The 19711-nt window shown below is 37.8% G+C and overlaps 2 protein-coding genes across 10 annotated transcripts in view; one reads left to right on the forward strand and one right to left on the reverse strand.

The window, feature by feature from the left end:
- Positions 1 to 15489, reverse strand: part of LMBRD2 (LMBR1 domain containing 2) — a 44602-nt gene extending 29113 nt beyond the window's left edge. For 7 of the 9 annotated variants that reach the window (XR_015555095.1, XM_087443192.1, XM_087443190.1 and 4 more), the window contains exons 1-6: positions 15341 to 15469; positions 6503 to 6563; positions 5355 to 5591; positions 4999 to 5093; positions 3590 to 3685; positions 770 to 937 (exon numbers count right to left, since the gene is read on the reverse strand). Coding sequence is in view for 8 of the 9 variants with exons in the window: in XM_087443192.1 (XP_087299318.1) it covers positions 770 to 937; positions 3590 to 3685; positions 4999 to 5093; positions 5355 to 5528 (533 nt within the window). In the remaining variant the exon portion in view is untranslated. Of the gene's footprint in view, positions 1 to 769; positions 938 to 3589; positions 3686 to 4998; positions 5094 to 5354; positions 5592 to 6502; positions 6564 to 14814; positions 15228 to 15340 lie in introns of those variants that run through there. The other 2 variants (XM_087443187.1, XM_087443188.1) reach the window with 2 other exon arrangements.
- A 410-nt stretch (positions 15490 to 15899) lies between these two features.
- Positions 15900 to 19711, forward strand: part of SKP2 (S-phase kinase associated protein 2) — a 31509-nt gene continuing 27697 nt past the window's right edge. Inside the window, exons 1-2 of the mRNA XM_004422737.3 lie at positions 15900 to 16051; positions 16555 to 16826. Coding sequence (XP_004422794.2) covers positions 16008 to 16051; positions 16555 to 16826 — 316 coding nt within the window. The 5' untranslated portion in view covers positions 15900 to 16007. The remainder of the gene's footprint in view (positions 16052 to 16554; positions 16827 to 19711) is intronic.

Genomic DNA, 19711 nt, shown 5'->3' on the forward strand with positions numbered 1-19711 from the left:
ACCTTTGAATCCTTGGCTACTCTTTCAGTAACAGCAGATAATCTGTGTGTTTTAGTGGAAAGTTAGAGTGTGACTGCACAAATGAACTTTAACACAGGAAACACTGCTTCTATTATAGTTAAAATTAGAATCCAGGATAATTCATGGCAAAAAATATGTACATATTTTCCTGAAGAAAACATATTTTTCATTAGGTGTGTTCTTACTCAATATTAACCAAGAGAAGCCTGAAAAATTTTTTAACTTGTGTTGAGGCAGACCTACACAAATCTCAGAAATGCAACAGTGAGGATTATCACTACGGCTCTATTACTAAATTTTTCAGATGTACCTCTTCACGTATATTACAGAACACAATATAGATTTCAATTTTACGGCAATGTCTAAATATAACATTAAAGAGGAATATGCCCTCAAACTATAGTTAGAACAAAAGAAAAAATATTTACAAGTTCCAATGAAAAATAAAAACAGATATTTTGTCATATACAGAATTTGAAAGACTATCAAATCATAAGGTTAATACTTTCAACATATGGCTATTAGACAAAGCACTAGTCCTTTGTCTAATAGCTATAAAGATGTTATTCCATATTTTCCTTCTTAGTAATATGGATTATTCAGATATTCTTTTTGAGGAATCTATAAAACATATAACTTGATATGTTTCTTGATGAAATATCTGTTTACCTGAATATATGACATAAAAATTAATTTTTAAAAACACAAACATACACAGAAACAACGTTAAGAAGACAACTTTTCTTACCATTCTAAGTGCAAATGTGGGTTTACAGCTACATAAATTAAAAATGCTCCAAAAATCAGCAAATAGGTGCCATAATAGATTGCATTCTCAATCAGTGCAGTTTTGATCTTTCCAGTGATAGAAAACCCTCCTGATCTTGCATATGACTGCATAAAAGGTAACAGAATCCTAGATGGTTGGAAAAAATATAATTAAAAAACACTTGATATGTCTGTATAATTTCAAAATACCAGAAATAAGTAAATCTCAATTTTAACGTGTAGTTCTTTTCACGAATAAATATGACTGAGTAATTATTAATACTAAATAAACTATAATAGATGATTGAATAATTTTGTAATATTAAACTTGGGGAGAGAAAATGCCCTAAGGCAGGAGAGAGCAAAGCACATTCCTGGGAGCAAAGGAGGCCACAAGGACCAGCAGAGAGTACAACAGTGTGAGTGACTGAAGACGACTCTAAAAAAGGCCTTTCTTTAAAGGCTTTATAAAGAGTTTGGACTGCATCCAAAGAATAATGAGGAAGTATTTTCTTTAACAGAAAGGAGACATGATTGAATTTTAGTTTTCCAAAGACTGATAAGTCTTCAGCATGGAGAATAAACTGAGAGGGAACAAAATCGGAACTATTTGGGAGAGAGTAAGGGGTGCTGGCGTGGTAAGAAGCAGGAGGGGAGAAGACTGGTCGTCAACATACTGATTTTGAAGTATTTAGGAAACATCTAAAAGGAGCTGTAAGGAGGTAGTTTGCTTACCCAGCTTTAGAGTTCAGGAGAGAGGATTAGAAAGACAGATAGATTCCAGAGCCATCACCATATCAAACATACTGAAATAACATCAGTAGCTGAGATCTGGAAGGGTAAGTACACAGAATGAGAAGGAAAGAACTGAGACTGACTCTTGAGAAATATCAATTTTTACAACAGAGGTAGAGAAACAGGAGAAGGGGCCGGCAAAGGAGACTGTGACAGAACTGTGCAGAGAGGAATGGAAGAAAACCAAGGAACATATAGGGTAGAAACCAGGAGAAGAAAGTGTTTGAAAGTGGAGAGAGAAAACAATAGAATCAAATGTTGCCAAAAGGTCAAGTAAATTAAGAACCTGTATGTGGGAGGGGAGAAGTGGGGCTAGAAAACAGGGTTCAGTGGGTTAAGGAATGAGTAAGCCATGAGCAAAGAGAGACACTAAATGTAGACAATTCATTTAAGAAGTTTGGCTCGGTAGAATAAACTACGGTATACTCATGAAATGGAACATTTCACAGAAATGAAAAAGAAATATGTTGTATATACTAATATATACAACAACACAACACAGATAAATCTTCCAAATATGTGAGCAAAAAAAGTGAGATGCAAAAAAGTATATATTGTATAATTCCATGCATATAAAGCTCAAAAACAGGCAAAACTATTCTATGGTGATGGAAGTCAGAATCATGGTTACCTTTAGGGAAGGTAATGACTGGGAGAAGGGCATGGGGAAAGCTTCTGGGGCACTGTTTAATGTTCTATATCATCATCTGAGTGGTTATACGGGTGTATTCACTCTGCAAAAAGTCAAACTAAACACAATCTGTGCACTTTTCTATACTAATTTATACTCCAATAAAAAAAAGTCTCCAAAAAGCATTTAGCTGTGATGAGGAATAGATCATTGAGGGGGGAAGCTAGAAAGCTGGAAATAGCTGTGATCTGAGAGACTTTTTGTTTGTTTGTTTGTTTGTTTGAAAGTAGGAGAGAACTGTGCATGCTTTGTTGAAACTGGAAGCTGTAAGTATTGGTAACAAGAGCTGAAGGGGATGTGTTCATATTTCAGGAAGAAGGATTAACTATATGAGAGGGACTCTTTCAATTCTTGAAGGGGAGGGAAGAATGGATGGGTAGGTAGGTAGGGTTTGTTGCTGAGAAGCTGAAAGAGCTGCCACCTGATGACTTCTATTTTCACTGTGAGGTAGAAAGCAAAGTCATCCGCTAAAAGAGAAGGTGATTGTTTTTAGGGGGTAGTAGAGAGAGCCACAAAAGGAACAGCAGAGGTTTGAAGTGACTGGAAAGATTTGTTGTGAAGAATAAAGAGCAAGCAGAGTAGAGAAACAAAGAAAGAAAGTCTGGCAGTGTTCAGGGCCCAGCTGAGTTCAATTACCATGAATTTACAGAGGCACTACCTACTCTACTGCATGATTTTTAGTTTTCACTACCTCCAGTTTTAGAGCTTAGCTGCCTGCAGAATATCTAAGATGCTCAGTAGGCAGTGGATAAAATGTGAGTCTGGAGCACAGCCGAAAGACAAAGCTATAGTGGGTAAAAAGTAAGATTCAGAACACGTCACAGGTCAATGAAACTACAGCTATAATTAAAGCTACACAGGAGAGTCAGATAACAAGATGACTAAAGATGGGACCCTAAGGAACATCAATATTTTGGAAATGAGTCACAGAAATGGTGCCCATGAAGGAAATTCAGAAGGTTGAGCTAAGCAGATAGACAGAAAATCAGGGGATAACGATAATCTTAGCCAGAACAGTTTCACGTAATAATGGAGCTGGAAGAATGAATTAAAGAGGGTCAAGAGAGAAGGCAATAACTGGAAGGGAACAATGACAAGAAAAATTTTTTGCTTCTGTTTTCTATTTCTTGTTTGTCTGTTTTTTTCTTTTGATTTCTTTTCTTTTAAGATGGAAGAGACTTGCACGAGCAGAAAGGGAAAAAATAAGTGACACAAATAAATTATAAACTATGAAGATTCACTGAAAAAAAAATCACTTCTTTTTTTCTTACTTGAACCAAAATTTTAAAAATTTTACTCTGCACCACCACTTACCATGTTAAAAATTGTGATGTCCAATACACCACCCTCCAGAAAACTGGCATGATTCCATCAGGAATGTAACTCCATGGCTTAAAACAGGGATGCTGGCTGTTTAATAACAATTTAAAGCCAATTAATCATAAATGACTACTTAAATGAATTACACAATTAATTTGTGTGTGGCAAAGTTCATTTACATTCAGATTTTAAATCACTGACTCTAACTTGTAAAATTTCACAGAAAACTTAAAATTCAAAGCTGACAAACTAAAAAACACATGCAAAAGGAACAAAACAGTCTGTACTAGAGAGGAACACCATTTAAATTTTCAACTTTCAATGTATTTTTAGTCATTGAGTAAAAAGAGGACATAATGTTCACCTAATAAACTAATAATGCAACAGTCTTTAAAAGAAAATGCATCATGAAATCAAATCTCTGATCTGATTACTTTTAAAATTGATGATTACCTTTAAAATACATGCTCACCCCATTTGTGGGGTTGGTTATTTTTTTGGGGGGGAGACATTAAGTGATTAATTCCTGGAAACTGAAATGCTAACTAAATCAATCACTACAGCATACCTCCTATGGAGACACATGTTAGCATCTATAGATAATTCTGTGTGAATTTTCTGAAGATATGATATGTATCTGACCACATATTCTTCCATTAATAGTCAGTCTTCCTAGACTGTAAGAATATTCTTTAGTCCAAGGGCTTCCAACAATCCACAATTGCTGCTGATCTATATCAACTTTTAATGATGCTTCAAAGGGGATTAACGTCTACATTTAAATTTACCCTTATCCAGATTAGGTTAAAAAATAATAATAAAAGCTACATAAAGAAACATGAAAATACTACTTAAAGCATTGGTAAAAGCTATAGTCAAAATATATTAGTTTTTTACTTAGAAGTTTGATATGAATTCAATATAACATTTTGATAATTTGAACTTCATTCTTGATCTAAAACTGTAATGATTTCAAAGGACGTGCAATGAAAGGCATATCCTACATACAGAAGAACCTCCTTGTCCTTTATTACAACCTTATAAACTAGGCGAAAGAGAAAATGCATGCCCCACTTTTCAGATCAAAGACAGAGGCTGACAGGAAAAATAGCTTTTGGAAGTCACATACTTAGTAAACGGGAGAACCAAAACTAAAAAAATCAGGTCTTCTCCAAGTTTCTCATTAGCATCTACTGAAAGGCCTTATGCACCAATAAATATTTAAAACTTAAATTTAAATTAAAAAAAAATACAAGGTAATTAAGTCTACTAGCAGAAGATGGAAGTGGGGAAGGGGTGAGTGGAGAATAAGGATAAGCTTTTATAAACATAAAATCCAGATGATAAAAACTGACAATTTTTAAACAATGTTCCCTCTACAATATTTAAAAAGAAAAAAATACCTTGGAACCGGCGTAGCAGCGTACAATCCTATAGTGTTGTTACTCTCAAGAGGGCTTGAGTTTGCAGCAGCATGTTTGCACCGGTTGTATATTGTCTAAAGAAATGAATGCATGGTTTAAAGATGAAAATCAAAAGGTTATCAAGTACTTAAGGTATATTGGAGTGTATCAATGTATCTACCCAAAATCGCCTTCCTGGCTATGCTTTTTAACGATCAAATTCATATAGTAACATTTAAATTCAAAATATAAATACAACCTTACATAATTTAGCTGTCTTAAGAACTAACATATCTCAAGCATACTGTATGATTACAACTGCCTTTTAAATTGTGAAAATCAGTTTCACCTCTTACCGTACTAACATCCAGAGGCAGTATGAAGACAATAAGAAAGCAGAGATACCAAGCTAGCAGTGTTCCAACAATTACAAGTCTATGCTGTTTCTTAAAGTCTCCATATCGATGAAGTAGGAATAATGCCAGAAAAAAGACAAAAACAATCTCGAGTCCCAAAGCTGCACCACTCATTATTGAATGTTCACTCTGACTAACCAAAGTAATTCACGTACAGGTCTGGATCATATCTGTAAACTGGAAAAAAAAAATGCAGCGTTAACACAAGAAATGACCACCTGTAAATTTCCTAAATATCTGTTTATTAATGTATTAATAAATTCTTTGGAAAACTGTCATGCTTTACACTGGACTACAAATAAAATGAAAAGGATAATTCCTACTCTCAAGTATTTGTGTCTTATTTTTTAAAGCATATATTAAAAATTTCACGTAAATTATACCTTCAGGAAAAAAGGTATTTTAACAAACTTAACATTAGTTCTTAAAATATTGTAAAATAAGAATACTAGATGCGAACAGTTTCAATAGTGTCATTTGGAGTTTGTTCCTTAATGTTGTGAGTCCTAACAGAATATTTTATACAAATACACTATTGACTAGTTCCTAGGAAATTAGATATTTCTTAAAATGAACTTTTCTAAGATCATCCAAAGACCATTACGTAAGATTTTCTAAAAGAGAGGGAGAGACAGAAAGACAGAGACCATTTGAAAGTAACCTTTCCTTTGTTTGAAACAGTATTTTTCTTTAGTGTTAATATTGTCTAACTCAATTCTCATGACTTGAAATTCTTATCCACTTATTGCTTCACATAATATATTTACACTTTCTATTTATCTATATAAATCTTATTTTCTTTAAAGAAAGTCACTTTATTTTATATGCAGAAAAACTTATTAATGATTATTGAAAAGTCATACATTTGAAAATATTTTTAGTATAAATGCTGATGACACAGGCAACAGCAAATGGTTTATTTCTCTACTCTTATGAAACAATTTACCTTTACTAACTGAAGGCATTATATACTTTTTACCTTTGTAAAATCACTGTTAAGCATTTTTGTTTGTTTATGGACTAACTAAATATTCCAAGGAATTAATTAATATCTTAACATAGAGAATCAAGATTGTGATGCAACTCACCAAAATAAAATAAGGAAGAGTCAATAAAATACTTCAAATCAACAAACATCTCCAGCCAAAACTAGTTATAAAAAGAACAAAGAAAGTTTGAGTAATTTAACAGGCTAAATTTAAATTTATATAGGAAAAACCCCTATATGAACTATCACAAACAAAAATCACATTTAACAATTTTCTTCACTTTTTCTTTATATTGTTGAAGTAGTTTCTTTCCATTCCTCTGTGCATTTCAACCATCAATATTTTCATTCTTCTTAAATATCTAAAGTTTATCCCCTTTTGTCACTTCCTATCACCTTACCCTGCTCTATTTTTCTTCAAAACACTTATCCACCTGATATAATGTATATTCTTTATTGTCTCTGGATAACCACCCCCCCCCAGCCCCCTCAAACATAGACTCCATGAGAGCAGACTTGACTATTTTATTCATTGCTATATCCTAAGTCTTTAATATAATGACTGGCATATAACAGATATTCAAGAAATATTTGGGGCCAGCCCCAGTGGCCTAGTGGTTAAGTTTGGTGCGCTCTGCTTCAGCATCCCGGGTTTGGTTCCCAGGCGCAGACCTATACCACTCATCTGTTAGTGGCTGTGCTGTGGTGGCGGCTCACATACAAAAAAAAAAGAGGAAAATTGGTAGCGGATGTTAGCTCAGGGCAAATCTTTCTCAGCAAAAACAAGAAAACAAAAAACAAAAAAATATTTATTGAATGAATAAATGAATGAACAAAAAACATACTGTATACTTCAGTATATATACTATTTTTTATTATTGCTGACTGCAAAGACAATGTAAAACTCTTGTTATGGTCTCCAAAATTGATTTTACAAATACTTATTACAACTCAAAAGGCTTAAAACTCTGTTTATTACTAATTACTACTCAAAATTTCAAATTACACGTTCTGTGGAAAAACTTATACTATCACATAAGAGTAAGTCAAATCCTATTTTTAAGGCAAGAATAGATTAAGTGGTTAGCCAATAGTTCAATGTAGAATGTGCTGATGAAAAACCATTATCACCTTCAAGATCCAGCTTTGAAAAAAACATCATTCAATGTGAATTTAAATATAATGTAATTATTATGTGAAAATCTCTTTATAGTTTGATCTAGGTATTTATTTACCTGAATTGTCCAGTACAAGGAATAAGACAATCATAGAAAAGAAGACTGAATATCATAGATTACCAAGGAAATGCTAAATAAAGTATGAAAGAACCAAATGATGGAATATTACTGAAGTGTAAGAAATAATGTTTAAGATTAATAACATTGGAAAACTACCATAACATTAATTGAAAAACTAGATATACACAATTTTACGTAATAAGCACTAAAAAAAGACAACAGTGAAATATATGAAAACATCAATAATAAGTGGTAAGATTATGGGCATAAGCAAACAACAAAATCAGTTATAAACTTGCCACTAGCTACTAATATTTTTTTTTTTTACTATGGCTGTCAATTTTTCAGTCTGATTCAGAGTCAGTACTTTAAAATGTTGTAGACAAATAAACAGAATCCTTTGGGTCCTATGGATCCTTTATTCTAGTAATAAAGAGATGATCTGGTTACATCTCTTCCCATATTCAACGTATTATGCTGCTATAAACAATTATTACAAACTTAGTGGCTTAAAACAACACCCATATCTCATAGTTTCTGTGGGTCCAGGCATGGCATGGCTCAACTGAGTTCTCTGCTTAGGGACTCACAAGACTGAAATCAAGGGTGTAGCAGGTTTGTGTTCCTCTCTGGAGACTCTGGGGAAGAATCTATTTCTAAGTTGATTCAGGCTATTGGCAAAATTCACTGTTACAGTTATAAGACTGAGATCCCCGCTTCCTTGCTGGCTGTCAGCAGGTATTTGCCCTTAGTTCTAGAGAGACCTCTCTCTAGTCTTTTCTTGTGGCCCCATATATCTCAGAGCCAGCAATGGCTTGTCAAATTCTTCTCATGCTTGGAATCTCCGACTTCCTCTTCTGCCCTCAGCTAGGAGAAAGCTCTGCTTAAAGGCTCATCTGATCTCATTGGGCCCACCTAGATAATCTAGTCATATTTACTGGTTCCAGAGATTAGGGTGTAGACATCCTTGGGAGTCTCTTATTCTGTTTACCACACCATTTCTGTTCAAGCTGAACTCCTATTGCCTTGTCATGACACAAGGTTAGGCCTAGGGGTCCCACGAAATTGGAGATGAAAATTGGAGTTTTCCTAACCTGAGATGAGAAAATAATAGTTTTAAAGTCCGTATCATCAACCTTGTACCTAAATGCAAGCGAGGAACTGTTTTTTTTTTGTTTTTTTTTTTTTTTTAAAGATTTTATTTATTTATTTTTCCCCCAAAGCCCCAGTACATAGTTGTCTGTCATAGCTGCACATCCTTCTAGTTGCTGTATGTGGGACGCGGCCTCAGCATGGCTGGAGGAGTGGTGCCTCGGTGCGCACCCGGGATCCGAACCCGGGCCGCCGGCAGCGGAGCGCACGCACTTAACCGCTAAGCCACGGGGCCGGCCCCGAGGAACTGTTTTTTTTACAGTCCAGAATGATAGCAGTTTCCAAAGTTCCTTATGAATTCCTATAGCCTCTTTTGGTTATTTCAACTGAATAATTTTCTGTTCAAAGCTAGGGGTGCCTTATTCTCCATCTGATTTAGTTATTTGTATATTAAATTCATAAGATAATTTTCAATTAAAATCTAATAAAAATAAACAAAGATTGGACAACTCAAGTTCCGCTTATTAAAAAAACTTATTGCCAGAGAGCACAACAATTTGGCAATATGTATCAAAAACCTTAAAGAAGGTACACACCCTTTGTCCTAGCAATTCCTCTTTAAATAACTTAAAGAAAAACCAAAATGGGAACAAAGATTTATCCATAGTGTTATTTTTCACAGCAGCATTATTTAAACACGAAAACACAGAAACAACTTAAATGTTTGTACTAAATAGTCCAGGATGTCCACCAGTCTCATAATTGTCCATTGCCTTTTTGAGAAAGGCAGCCAAAGGTTTCATAAATCACTAATCCTGCTAACCTGGCCACGACTGATGAGAGGAGGGATCTGTGTTTGAGGCTACCTAAGAGCAACACTCCACTGTAGATTAAAGGAGCCCACCAGATCCCTCCAGCCTAAAGAAAGGTGAGATCCAGAGACACTTTAGAGATGTCAAAAGAGACGGGGTGGGGTCTGAGGGCATACACACAAGAAATACACATATATGCATGGACGGATATACACTAAAATGCTAACAGTAGATGTCATAGAGTAGTAAAGAGATGATTTCTACTTTCTTCTTTGTCCTTTCTTGTATCTGTGTGTTTTTAATTTTAAATAATGAATATGTATTATTTTTTAATTTTAAAATTATTTAAAAAATCAACGTAGTAAGATGAAAGTAAAACACACAGCAACTAGAATACGAAAAATTTGCGACAGTGTTATTGTGTCAAAAATCACAACTGTTTTAAATGTTTTATTACACTGTGGTAAACCTGGGTTCTAAATCTTAACTCTATTTAATAATTGTGTAACTTTACGCAATTTAAGCTATTAAATGAGGATAAATAATCAACTCACACAGATTGCTATGAAGATCAAACGAAAGATAAGAGTAAAATACCAAGCAGGAGTTCCAGGCACAGAGTAGGTCTTCAATAAACGCTAGTTGCTAATCTCTGCCTCCTTCATATCATGCGCTTGCAGAAGACAACTAGTTTTCCCAATGGTCTGAAAGCACAGCTTTACCCTAAACGGTCTTCCTTCTAAAAAAAAACTACGAACAGATATCAAATGCTTTTTGTTTCTCATTTTCTGTGGTTACCACAGCCTAGGCATACCCTCATTCTTATAAAACAAAAAATGATCCTCGCTCACAGAAACTGCTCCTCTTGCCTCTCTTGACAAATTGGGATGACCTCTCTAAGTCTGCAAGGTAGCCCAAACAACCCTCCCCTTTTGCTGTAAAGAGACAAAACACATCTCAGAGCCATGTCAAAAAGGTGCATTTGACGTACCAATGTCATATAGAAAGACAATACCATTCTTCTAGGCACATGATCAAAATGGAGGCAGACTACTCCAGATTATTTGCTGAACTGTAACCATGTGCAGCTGTGCAAAAAAACTACTGAAGGGCAAAAGGGGAAATAGGCCTCTGAGCACAACAATGGTCCTTCTAATAATATTCTTTAAATATTAAAATAATGTGTTTAGGCTAAATGGAAAACAAGAAGAATATACTAAAATTTGAGGCAAATCAAAATTCAGTTCCATGTGATAAGAAATGAAAAAGAGACTTAAAGCTGTCATGGGTTGGCATTAACACCACAGCAGCAAAAGTAGATTTTACTCAAAATCAAAATGCCAATTCTTTCATTCAATCGAATTTTAACACCTAATATGCGGACATAGTCTACCTCTCAAAATACCAGTTCTGAAAGTCCTAAACACTTAAAATCAAATTCAGTCTTCTACCAATAATCAATATATTATACAATATTACCTTCAAATTCCTTTCATAATTAGCAGCAAAAGTAGATTTTACTCAAAATCAAAATGCCAATTCTTTCATTCAATTGAATTTTAACACCTAATATGCAGACATAGTCTACCTCTCAAAATACCAGTTCTGAAAGTACTAAACACTTAAAATCCAATTCAGTGTTCTACCAATAATCAATATATTATACAATATTACCTTCAAATTCCTTTCATAATTAGCTTGTTAATGATACTGACTTGGAGTACTGTTTCCTGAGTACTTTATGGCTGATAATGATTTTTCATGCTAAACACACTTTGAGGGAAAATTTAGAGGTTAAGATAATTTTGGAATTTGAAGCATCCCAAATATTTTCAAAAAAAAGAGAGAAAAAAGGGAAAGAGAGACAGGAAGAAAGGAAGAATTCATAATAAATGAACAGGAAAACACACACAAAAATTTTGTTAAAACCGAAGATCCTGAAACTGAATGAAAAATTTGACTGTCAGTCAGACTATCTGACTAAAACCTAATGATTCATCAGACTCAGATTATGTTAACTGAAATATGTATCTTTACTCAGATACATAAAGTAACAAAAACTAGGAGACAACTCAAGATCCTGCTAATGAAAAGTCAAAAGAATCTGAACTAGACGTGAGTGATGAAAGTCAACAATTCTCTACCACCAATCAAAATATAAATCTTCCGAAGATAGTCATTATTCTTATGTTTAAAGACTTCAGGGATAGAGAATTCAGCTTAGGATGTAGACAGAATACCAGAAGAGAATATTGCTCCCACTCTAAAAATGGGAAAAAGTCATATTTCTTGAAGCTATCTTCAAAAAATAAGCTGAGGTGGCAAACCAACCAGGTGAACTGAATTCCAAAGCATGATAAGCCATTTGGAAGATAGATAAATATCAACTGTTTCACCTTTGGCAAGGTATGAGAGAGGAGGTAGCAACCATGTAAGCAGGTAAGAAGAAAACAACTGGATTTGTAATGAATTCTTAAAGATTTCTGGTATAGACATTGTAAGACTTATTTTGGAAACTGTAGAATACTCTGAGTCCTTCCTAATAACAAAATAATTTTTTAAAAAGGAATAGCTATCATTTAGCGTGAGTTTACTAAATTCCAACCATTGTGCTAGCACTTAACACACTTTGTTGAATTAGACCTCACAACCCAGTAAGAAAGGAGTGTTAGTATCCTTGTTTAATAGAAGAGAAAACGGCACAGAGAGGGTAAGTAATTTGGCCATGTTCCCACAGATGAGTGGCAAAGCTGGGATTCAAAGCGAGGCATCCTGACTACAGAGCCTGGCTCACAATTAGGATACTACACCGTCTCTTCTCCAGTCCAAACATACTTTTTTAATGCAATTTAAATTGTTTAAATCATTTTTGTTCAGTTTTCATAGTGAACAAATTAGAAATTCTCCTATTATTCCTTTAGATATATGAAGATAGAATGCTAAGAAAGTCATGTTTAATATAGAATTTAACTAAGCCTTTTTACCTTGCAAGTAATACTGCCATTACTAAGGGTGATACATAACTCTAATCTACATGGGAAAAGTAAAAAGAGCAAATTAGAACTGGGGAAGAACCCTTCTGTTCTTGCCCTAATCTGTCCATCAGAGAGAGCACTAAACTGCAGAGAACTAAAGGTCTACTTTAAAATTAATCAAGGGAAAATAACTCTTTTGAAATCTGATTGGCAGATAGAAACTTCTTGCTATGTAATTGTTCTTAGTCTTTTGTTCCCCTAAGCTAAATAACACAGAAAAAAAAAAAGAAAAGAATTTTAAGATTTACTTCATGCTATGATTCAGGAAGTAAAGAAAAAGCACATCACCCTTCTATTTAAATAGAATCTCTTTTGTTTTACTGATTTTCAAAAAGATCACTAATATACTACTGTATATATATATATATATATATATGGCTTATATATACATATATATATATTTGACTATAGCTTATAGTCAAATATCATTTCCAGGCCTTTTTGGCCCCTCCTGTGCCCTTGTAACTATGCTTTTGCCCCTTTGTATAACTTTCTCAATTTACAAAGTCACTTAGTATTCTATCTGAAGCTTCCAATGAGTACTAGAAATTACTCATCCCACAGTCATTTGCAGATATTAAAAAAAAAAAACTATAATTCATTTGTTGTAGATACTGATCTAGTAATTCTACTTCTAGAACTATGGTATACCTCTTTTACTAAAATGGGACATGGGGTGTGCTAAGATCAAACAAATAAAATTAATCAGGAAAATAAAAAAAATCCACATCAGTAGCAATCACGATGCAGTTCCTGAAGAGACCAGGCAGCAATCTCTAGTGACCTAGTAATCTCAAGTCTTCAATGGACACAATTCCTTACATTAAACAGAACCACATATACCAAGTTAAACTTTTATTTACTATATTAGGAGAACAGCCATGATTAGAAGGAATGCAGAAAAAAATTATGCCCATATTAGCAAGCTAAAGCGTTTCTCTTGTGAGTGCAAAGTGTTAGTCAAATATCTATTCTAGTATTAGAAGACTTCGATTTGCAGAGTTGAAAGGCTCTCTCTGAAGTCCTACAGAGGATCTGGTGTCCACCAATTCAGATATTGCAAGTATTCTGTGAACTAGAAATGTTCCCTAGCTCTCAAGCAACTACTAGCTAAGTCCCAGACTGAACAGGATACTTCTCATCTTTAAATTTAGAATCATCCCATCTCTTAGACCTTCTATCTATGAGATCTGTATCTAAAGTGGCCTCGCCAAATTACTTTATATCTCGAAACTTTGTTTATTCTCATCATGGCATTTTAAATACTTTTTTCCTTGTTTATTCTTTCTCCTCCCTTACTTAGAAGCTTCCTCTGTCTTGTTCACTTTCCTGAAGGAGACTATAACTTTTATTGCTAAAAATACCCTCTCTAGCGGCTGGCCCCATGGCATAGTGGTTAAGTTCCAGGTTAAGCTCCAATTCAGTAGCCTGGGGTTCGTGGGTTCAGATCCCAGGCGCGGACCTACATCATTCACGAAAGCCATGCTGTGGCCATGACCCACATACAAAATAGAGCAAGACTGGCACAGATGTTAGGTCAGGGCCAATCTTTCTCAAGCAGAAAGAGGAGGACTGGCAACAGGTGTTAGCTCAGGGCCAATCTTCCTCACCAAAAAAAATATACGTATATATTTTCTCTAATAAGTTGCAATTTTAAGGGAAAAGATGTAGATTTCAAAGGAAGGCCACTGCTTTCTCCTTAGCCAAAGTAACATAAAACTGACTTTATGTAAAAAATCAGAATACTGCATTTAAAAATATTTTCCATACACTATTAGTTTAATGGTTTGTGAACATTCTACATAGTATTCTTTACCTAGTTTCAACCAAAATCACTTTGTGACCAGATCCCCTTTTTACACCAATTCCACCTACTTTCAAGAACAACTTGAAGGTTCATGAATACTTTCCTCTGTTAAGAAATGGTTACTTTTCAAGCTAAGCACCAACCTTGAAACAAGCACAGACGTGGGCAAAGGAGGTTTAATTCATGTTTTTTAAAGAAATGAATCCTTTTTTTTAAACAACTAAGAATCACTTCTTTAAATAAAGTGTGTCATACAGCATAGTGACCTACTATTTTTGAGATGAGGCTGGCCTGCTTGCTTCTGAACTTTTTAAATCCTCTCCATTTTCCTTAGGGTTGGAATTTATTCCCCTTCCCTCTTCCACTGTTCTCCCGGGTTCACAGTTAACAGTACAGTTTGCACAACGGATTTCGCATGGTCATCCTACCTGGAATATGGCACGCTCCCTACTCTAAGCGCCCCCAACTCTTCTCCGCAGAGATAGGCTAAAAGCAGCTGTCTTGACGGCGGCGACGCAACCCCAGACACAACCGGTTGAGCAAGCGCAGCCGAATGGCTTTGCTGGTGGCTCGCAGCGTTGCATTGTCAAGCCCTTTACAAACATATAGTCACCTGATTTGTTCCCACGCTAGCACTTATAAGACTAGTCAAGGCTGCCAGGGGATGCGCAGCTTTCCCACTGTACACAGGATCCACTATGGTCTCCTGCTCCCCTAAAACTAAACCACCGCCTCTCGTTCGAACTGCGCTTTAGTTTACAAAACGCGTTATCTTATCCGCCCCTCTCTTCAAGCCTGGGAGACGAGCGTCGTCGTTGCAGTGCGTAGTTTACAGGTGATCAAAGGATCCTACCCACAGACCCGGTCCTAAGGGCCGCCCTCTCCTCCGTGGAGGAGGCAGCTTCCTGGCAGACGGGAGAACAGCTGTGACGCCCCCGGCTCGCAGCCTCTCACCTGGCCGGTGGGCCGGGCTACCGCCTCCACTCAGCTTCCGGGAACGTGGGCCCCGCGGCGGCGGCCAACCGGGGTCTCCAGGGTCCTCTCGATGTCCGTCTGCGCGCGGCCCCAGACCCAAAGCGCCTCACGCTCTCTCCCTCAGGCCCACCGTCCGATCTCGCCAGACAGCGTCTGGAAGGCCCAGGAAACTCCGCGTCCGCCACAGCCGTCCAGGGTCTGGGACCCACGCGCCGAGGCGACAGCGGTGGCGGTCACCAGAAGGCCTGCGGGTTCGCGGGAAAGGAAAACCCGACCCCAGTCAAGCGGCTGACATTTCTCAGTCAGCCGGAGCACCGCCCACTTCCGCTTCCCCGCCTACTCCGTGGGCTCTGCAGCCCCTCAGCCGCGGGGGGTTGTGGGTATCGCGAGGGCGGGCAAAGCTGCAAGGAAAGAAAGTAGTGGCGAGCCAGGCGGACTACGGGGCAGGGCAGAAACTACAATTCCCAGCAGGCAGCGGGGCCGCAGACGGCGGCTGCGGAGGAGAGCGGGCAGAAGAGCTCTGCGCGCGCGGCGGGGATGGAACGTTGCTAGAGTTCGCGGGTCTTGCTGCTGCACGCTGCAGCAGCACGCTGTGAGCCGCCGCGCGCCAAAGCGGGAATCCGGGAGGCGGGCAGCTCTGCAGTCAATGCACGCATTTAAAACTCCCGAACCTGTAGACGCCATGCACAGGTAAACTGATTGCAAAATGGGGCAGAACATGAATGGACCTTCTTAATTCATTTAGGCCGCGGATATTGCTACTTGCAATATTGTTACTAATGCTGCAATGCGAATGATTGCTTAGCCGCTGTTCTTTGGGAAAGCGCGAATGGATGGAAGCTTTAGTGCGGTGATCAGCGTGCGGTTTTATTAGGCTCCCCTTATTGGGCTTCCCTGCTACTGTTTTCAATCACTGTGTGATTGCCCTCTTTCTTTCCTTGTCTGTTCTCTCGACTTTAAGAAATTCTTGAGGCCTTCTGCATGATCGTAAATCAAAGAGCCTTTTCGATTTGTTTGGTTATTTTCTCTTTCATTCTTGGGAACTCGCTACCATCACGTAAAAAATGCAATTCTGTTAGCTATTGTGAAAGTTTTCTACAATGCATAACGTGCAATTCCGTTTAGGCCTACCTTGGAATTATTTACGGGTGTGTTTTAGAAAGAAGCGGGGTGGCTATTGTGCATCTTTGCAGGAAACACCTCCAGGAGATTCCCGACCAGAGTAGCAACGTTACCACCAGTTTCACGTGGGGATGGGATTCTAGCAAGACTTGTGAACTGCTGTCAGGCATGGGGGTCTCCGCCCTGGAGAAGGAGGAGGTGGATAGTGAGAACATCCCCCAGGAACTGCTCTCAAACCTGAGTCATCCGCAGAGCCCGCCACGAAAACGGCTGAAGAGCAAAGGGAATGACAAGGACTTTGTGATCGTCCGCAGACCTAAGCTAAATCGAGATAACTTTCCAGGTAAGGTATGAGGGTAAAACTGTCAATCACCCAAAGGGTGTATTGAACTAGTTTGTTGTGCAAAATGGAGATTTGTTCAGGGATCTTTGGAATGGGGCCCTTTTAAAATTGCCTAATTCTAAAGCTATTTTCCAAAGAAATGAGACAACTCATTGTCGTTGAAGTCTACAGGAATATTGGTAGGAACATATCTTCTAATGCACAATTGACTTTTGACCCATGTGAAATTTTAACCCATGAGAAGACATTCCTGTCTTTTTCCTTAGAAGGGAATCTGCCTGCTCAAAAGCCAGCTCAGTGCCACTGATAAATGGGAACATAAGCAAAGATCTTCTTGTAGGATTCTTTTTGTTTATATTCTGCTGCTCTATAGCCCTGGTTGAGCTTTTTGCTATAATCACTTTAGTTATTTGTCTAAGAACTGCTAAAGTGAAAGTTAAACACAAGTGGAGGAGACTTATCTCCCCAAGTACACTCTCAAATGGGCTTCCTCTGGCATGCCCTGTCTCCATTACTGCCAGCATTAAACCCAACCCAACCCAACAACCTGAGGGTCACTCAGATTCCCACCATCCCCTGACATCCAGCCAATCATTGAATCTTTCCCTCTTGTCTCAGAAATATTCTCAAACTTTCATCATCTCTTGCCTGAACTATTGGAATGGACTCAGAATTCTAGCCTTATCCTCCCCAGATCCGTCCCCAGAGTTAGAGTGGACTGGTTGAAATGTAGAACTCACTATATCATTCCCCTCTTAATAGCTCCCCATTCCCAGTCTTCTCGGCAGGTGAGAGAGTGCCTCCCAGAGAACCCCAAGAGTACTCAGTCATAGGGTAAACATAGTGCATTGACCTGGGGTTATCAGTTTTTCTTGCTAGTAAGTCATTTAAAACATTAATTCAGCAAATATTTGCTGACAACATGCTATGTGCTAGGCATTGTTCTAGGTGCTGGGGATACAGCAGTGAGGAAAATATAAACATTCCTATGCTCGTGGAGCTTCTGTTCTAGAGAGAGGACACAATAAACATAATAAATATGGTAGGTAGTATGTTAGAAGGTGATAAGTGCTATAGCTAAAAACAAAAATAGAACAAGCCAAGAGAGATTGGAAGGACTAGAGTGGGAAGATGGATTGCAATTTTGAACAGGGTATTGAAGGAAAGCTTCACTTAGACAGTGAGCTTTAAGCACAGGCATAAAGGAGGTGAGGGAATGTGCTATGCAAATACCTTGGAGAAGAGAGCAGCAAGCAGAGGGAACAGCCAGTGCAAAGACCCTGGGGCAGAAGCGTGTCATGTTTGTTGAAGGAACAACAGGGAAGCCATACTCCCAGAGTGGAGGGAGGGAAGGGAGAGTAGTGGGAGATCAGGCTAGAGGTGGTGGTGAGCAGAGTTGTGATGTGAGCTTTTAAAAGGACACACTCATGTGTTGAGATTAAAATGTAGAGGGTTGAAGGTAGAAGTTTAGAGACTTGGTAAGAGGTATGGGCTTGGTGATAAACAGTGGTCAGATTCTGGATAGATTCTGACATTAGAGTCAACAGAATTAGGAGGCTATTGAAAGTGCCTGAGTAGAGGTGATCAGTCTAAACTGAAATTGGGTGGGCAATGGAGAAAAAGAGACAGATTAAAGAAATAAAGATGAACTCTTGCAGATCCAACATAAATAAGTATATTCCTAAATTCTTCCCATTTGGCTTCTTTTGCAGAAGCATTGATTGGTTGGTTGGTTGCTTGCTTGCTTGCTTTGCTTTAAAAAAATCTGGGGTTTTTTTGGTTTTTGACCTTTTCATTAGGAAAAAGAACCTTCAAATTATGGTCTGGGAATCTGCATCAGGAGTTGGTTAATTAAAAAGGCAGCGAAGGATTGTGGTGAATTCAGACAAATCTGGGTTTGAATCGCTATTCTGCTGTTTATCAACCTTGGCAAGTTATTTGAGTTCTGTGTGCCTTAGTTTCTTTGTGAAATGGAGTGATAATACTCACTTCATGGGCTGCTGTGAAGATTAGATGACAGAGCACACGTAAAGCTCTTAGCGTGCTGCCTGGCACATAAACACTCAATACGTAAACCCAGTTAATGTGGTTAACAAAATTTCTGATGTCCATTTGGAAGGCTACTTCACTTCATCTTTTGTCTTTAATACTGTTGGTCTGACCCTGTTAGTGTAGTTTTTTTTCCTTCAAAATTTAATGTCACTGCTATATTTAGTGTCTGATATGCAGCACTAGCAATTTGATACTTGACCATCCAAACGTGGTGAAAGACACTTCCTGACAAGATGAGCAGATTTTGATTAATTTATCCAGTGCCGATAGCTTTGAATGTGGAGTGTGATTGCTGTATGTCCTTCCCCATTCACACACTCAGATGTCAATAAAAAGGACAATTTTTAAGCAAGGCACTGTGGAAACAAGACGGAAGATTAAGGGAGGGTTGCTTGCTGCCTTCTAGGAAATTGCAAGTCAAGTTGAGAAAAGACAATACACAATAAGTGAAGCTCACAGCAAAAGATGGCAGCTAATGCACTAACAGCAGATGAATAGTTCAGGCAGTGAGTGCTGTAGGAGGCCAGGGGAGGGAGCCCTTAGGGCCAAAGTGACCCAAAACTTCCCAGGTGCGAAAGGCTTCCAAGGTGATTCTTACTGGAGGTGGATGAGCTCCTTCCTTCCACTTAGCAAAAGTGGAGGCTCTGAGAAAAGAGAGAAGGATCTGGAAATGGTATAATCAATGAGGCTAGGTTGTTAAAATTGACTTCAAAAATATGTATCTGGGGGCCAGCCCAGTGGCGTAGTGGTTAAGTTCATGTGCCCCACTTCAGCGGCCTGGGGTTCACAGGTTCAGATCCTGGGCACAGACCTACATACCGCTCGTCAAGCCA

Source organism: Ceratotherium simum, chromosome 18 (genome assembly GCF_057802395.1).
Source record: "Ceratotherium simum simum isolate JZ-2026a chromosome 18, ASM5780239v1, whole genome shotgun sequence".
NCBI lineage: Eukaryota > Metazoa > Chordata > Mammalia > Perissodactyla > Rhinocerotidae > Ceratotherium > Ceratotherium simum.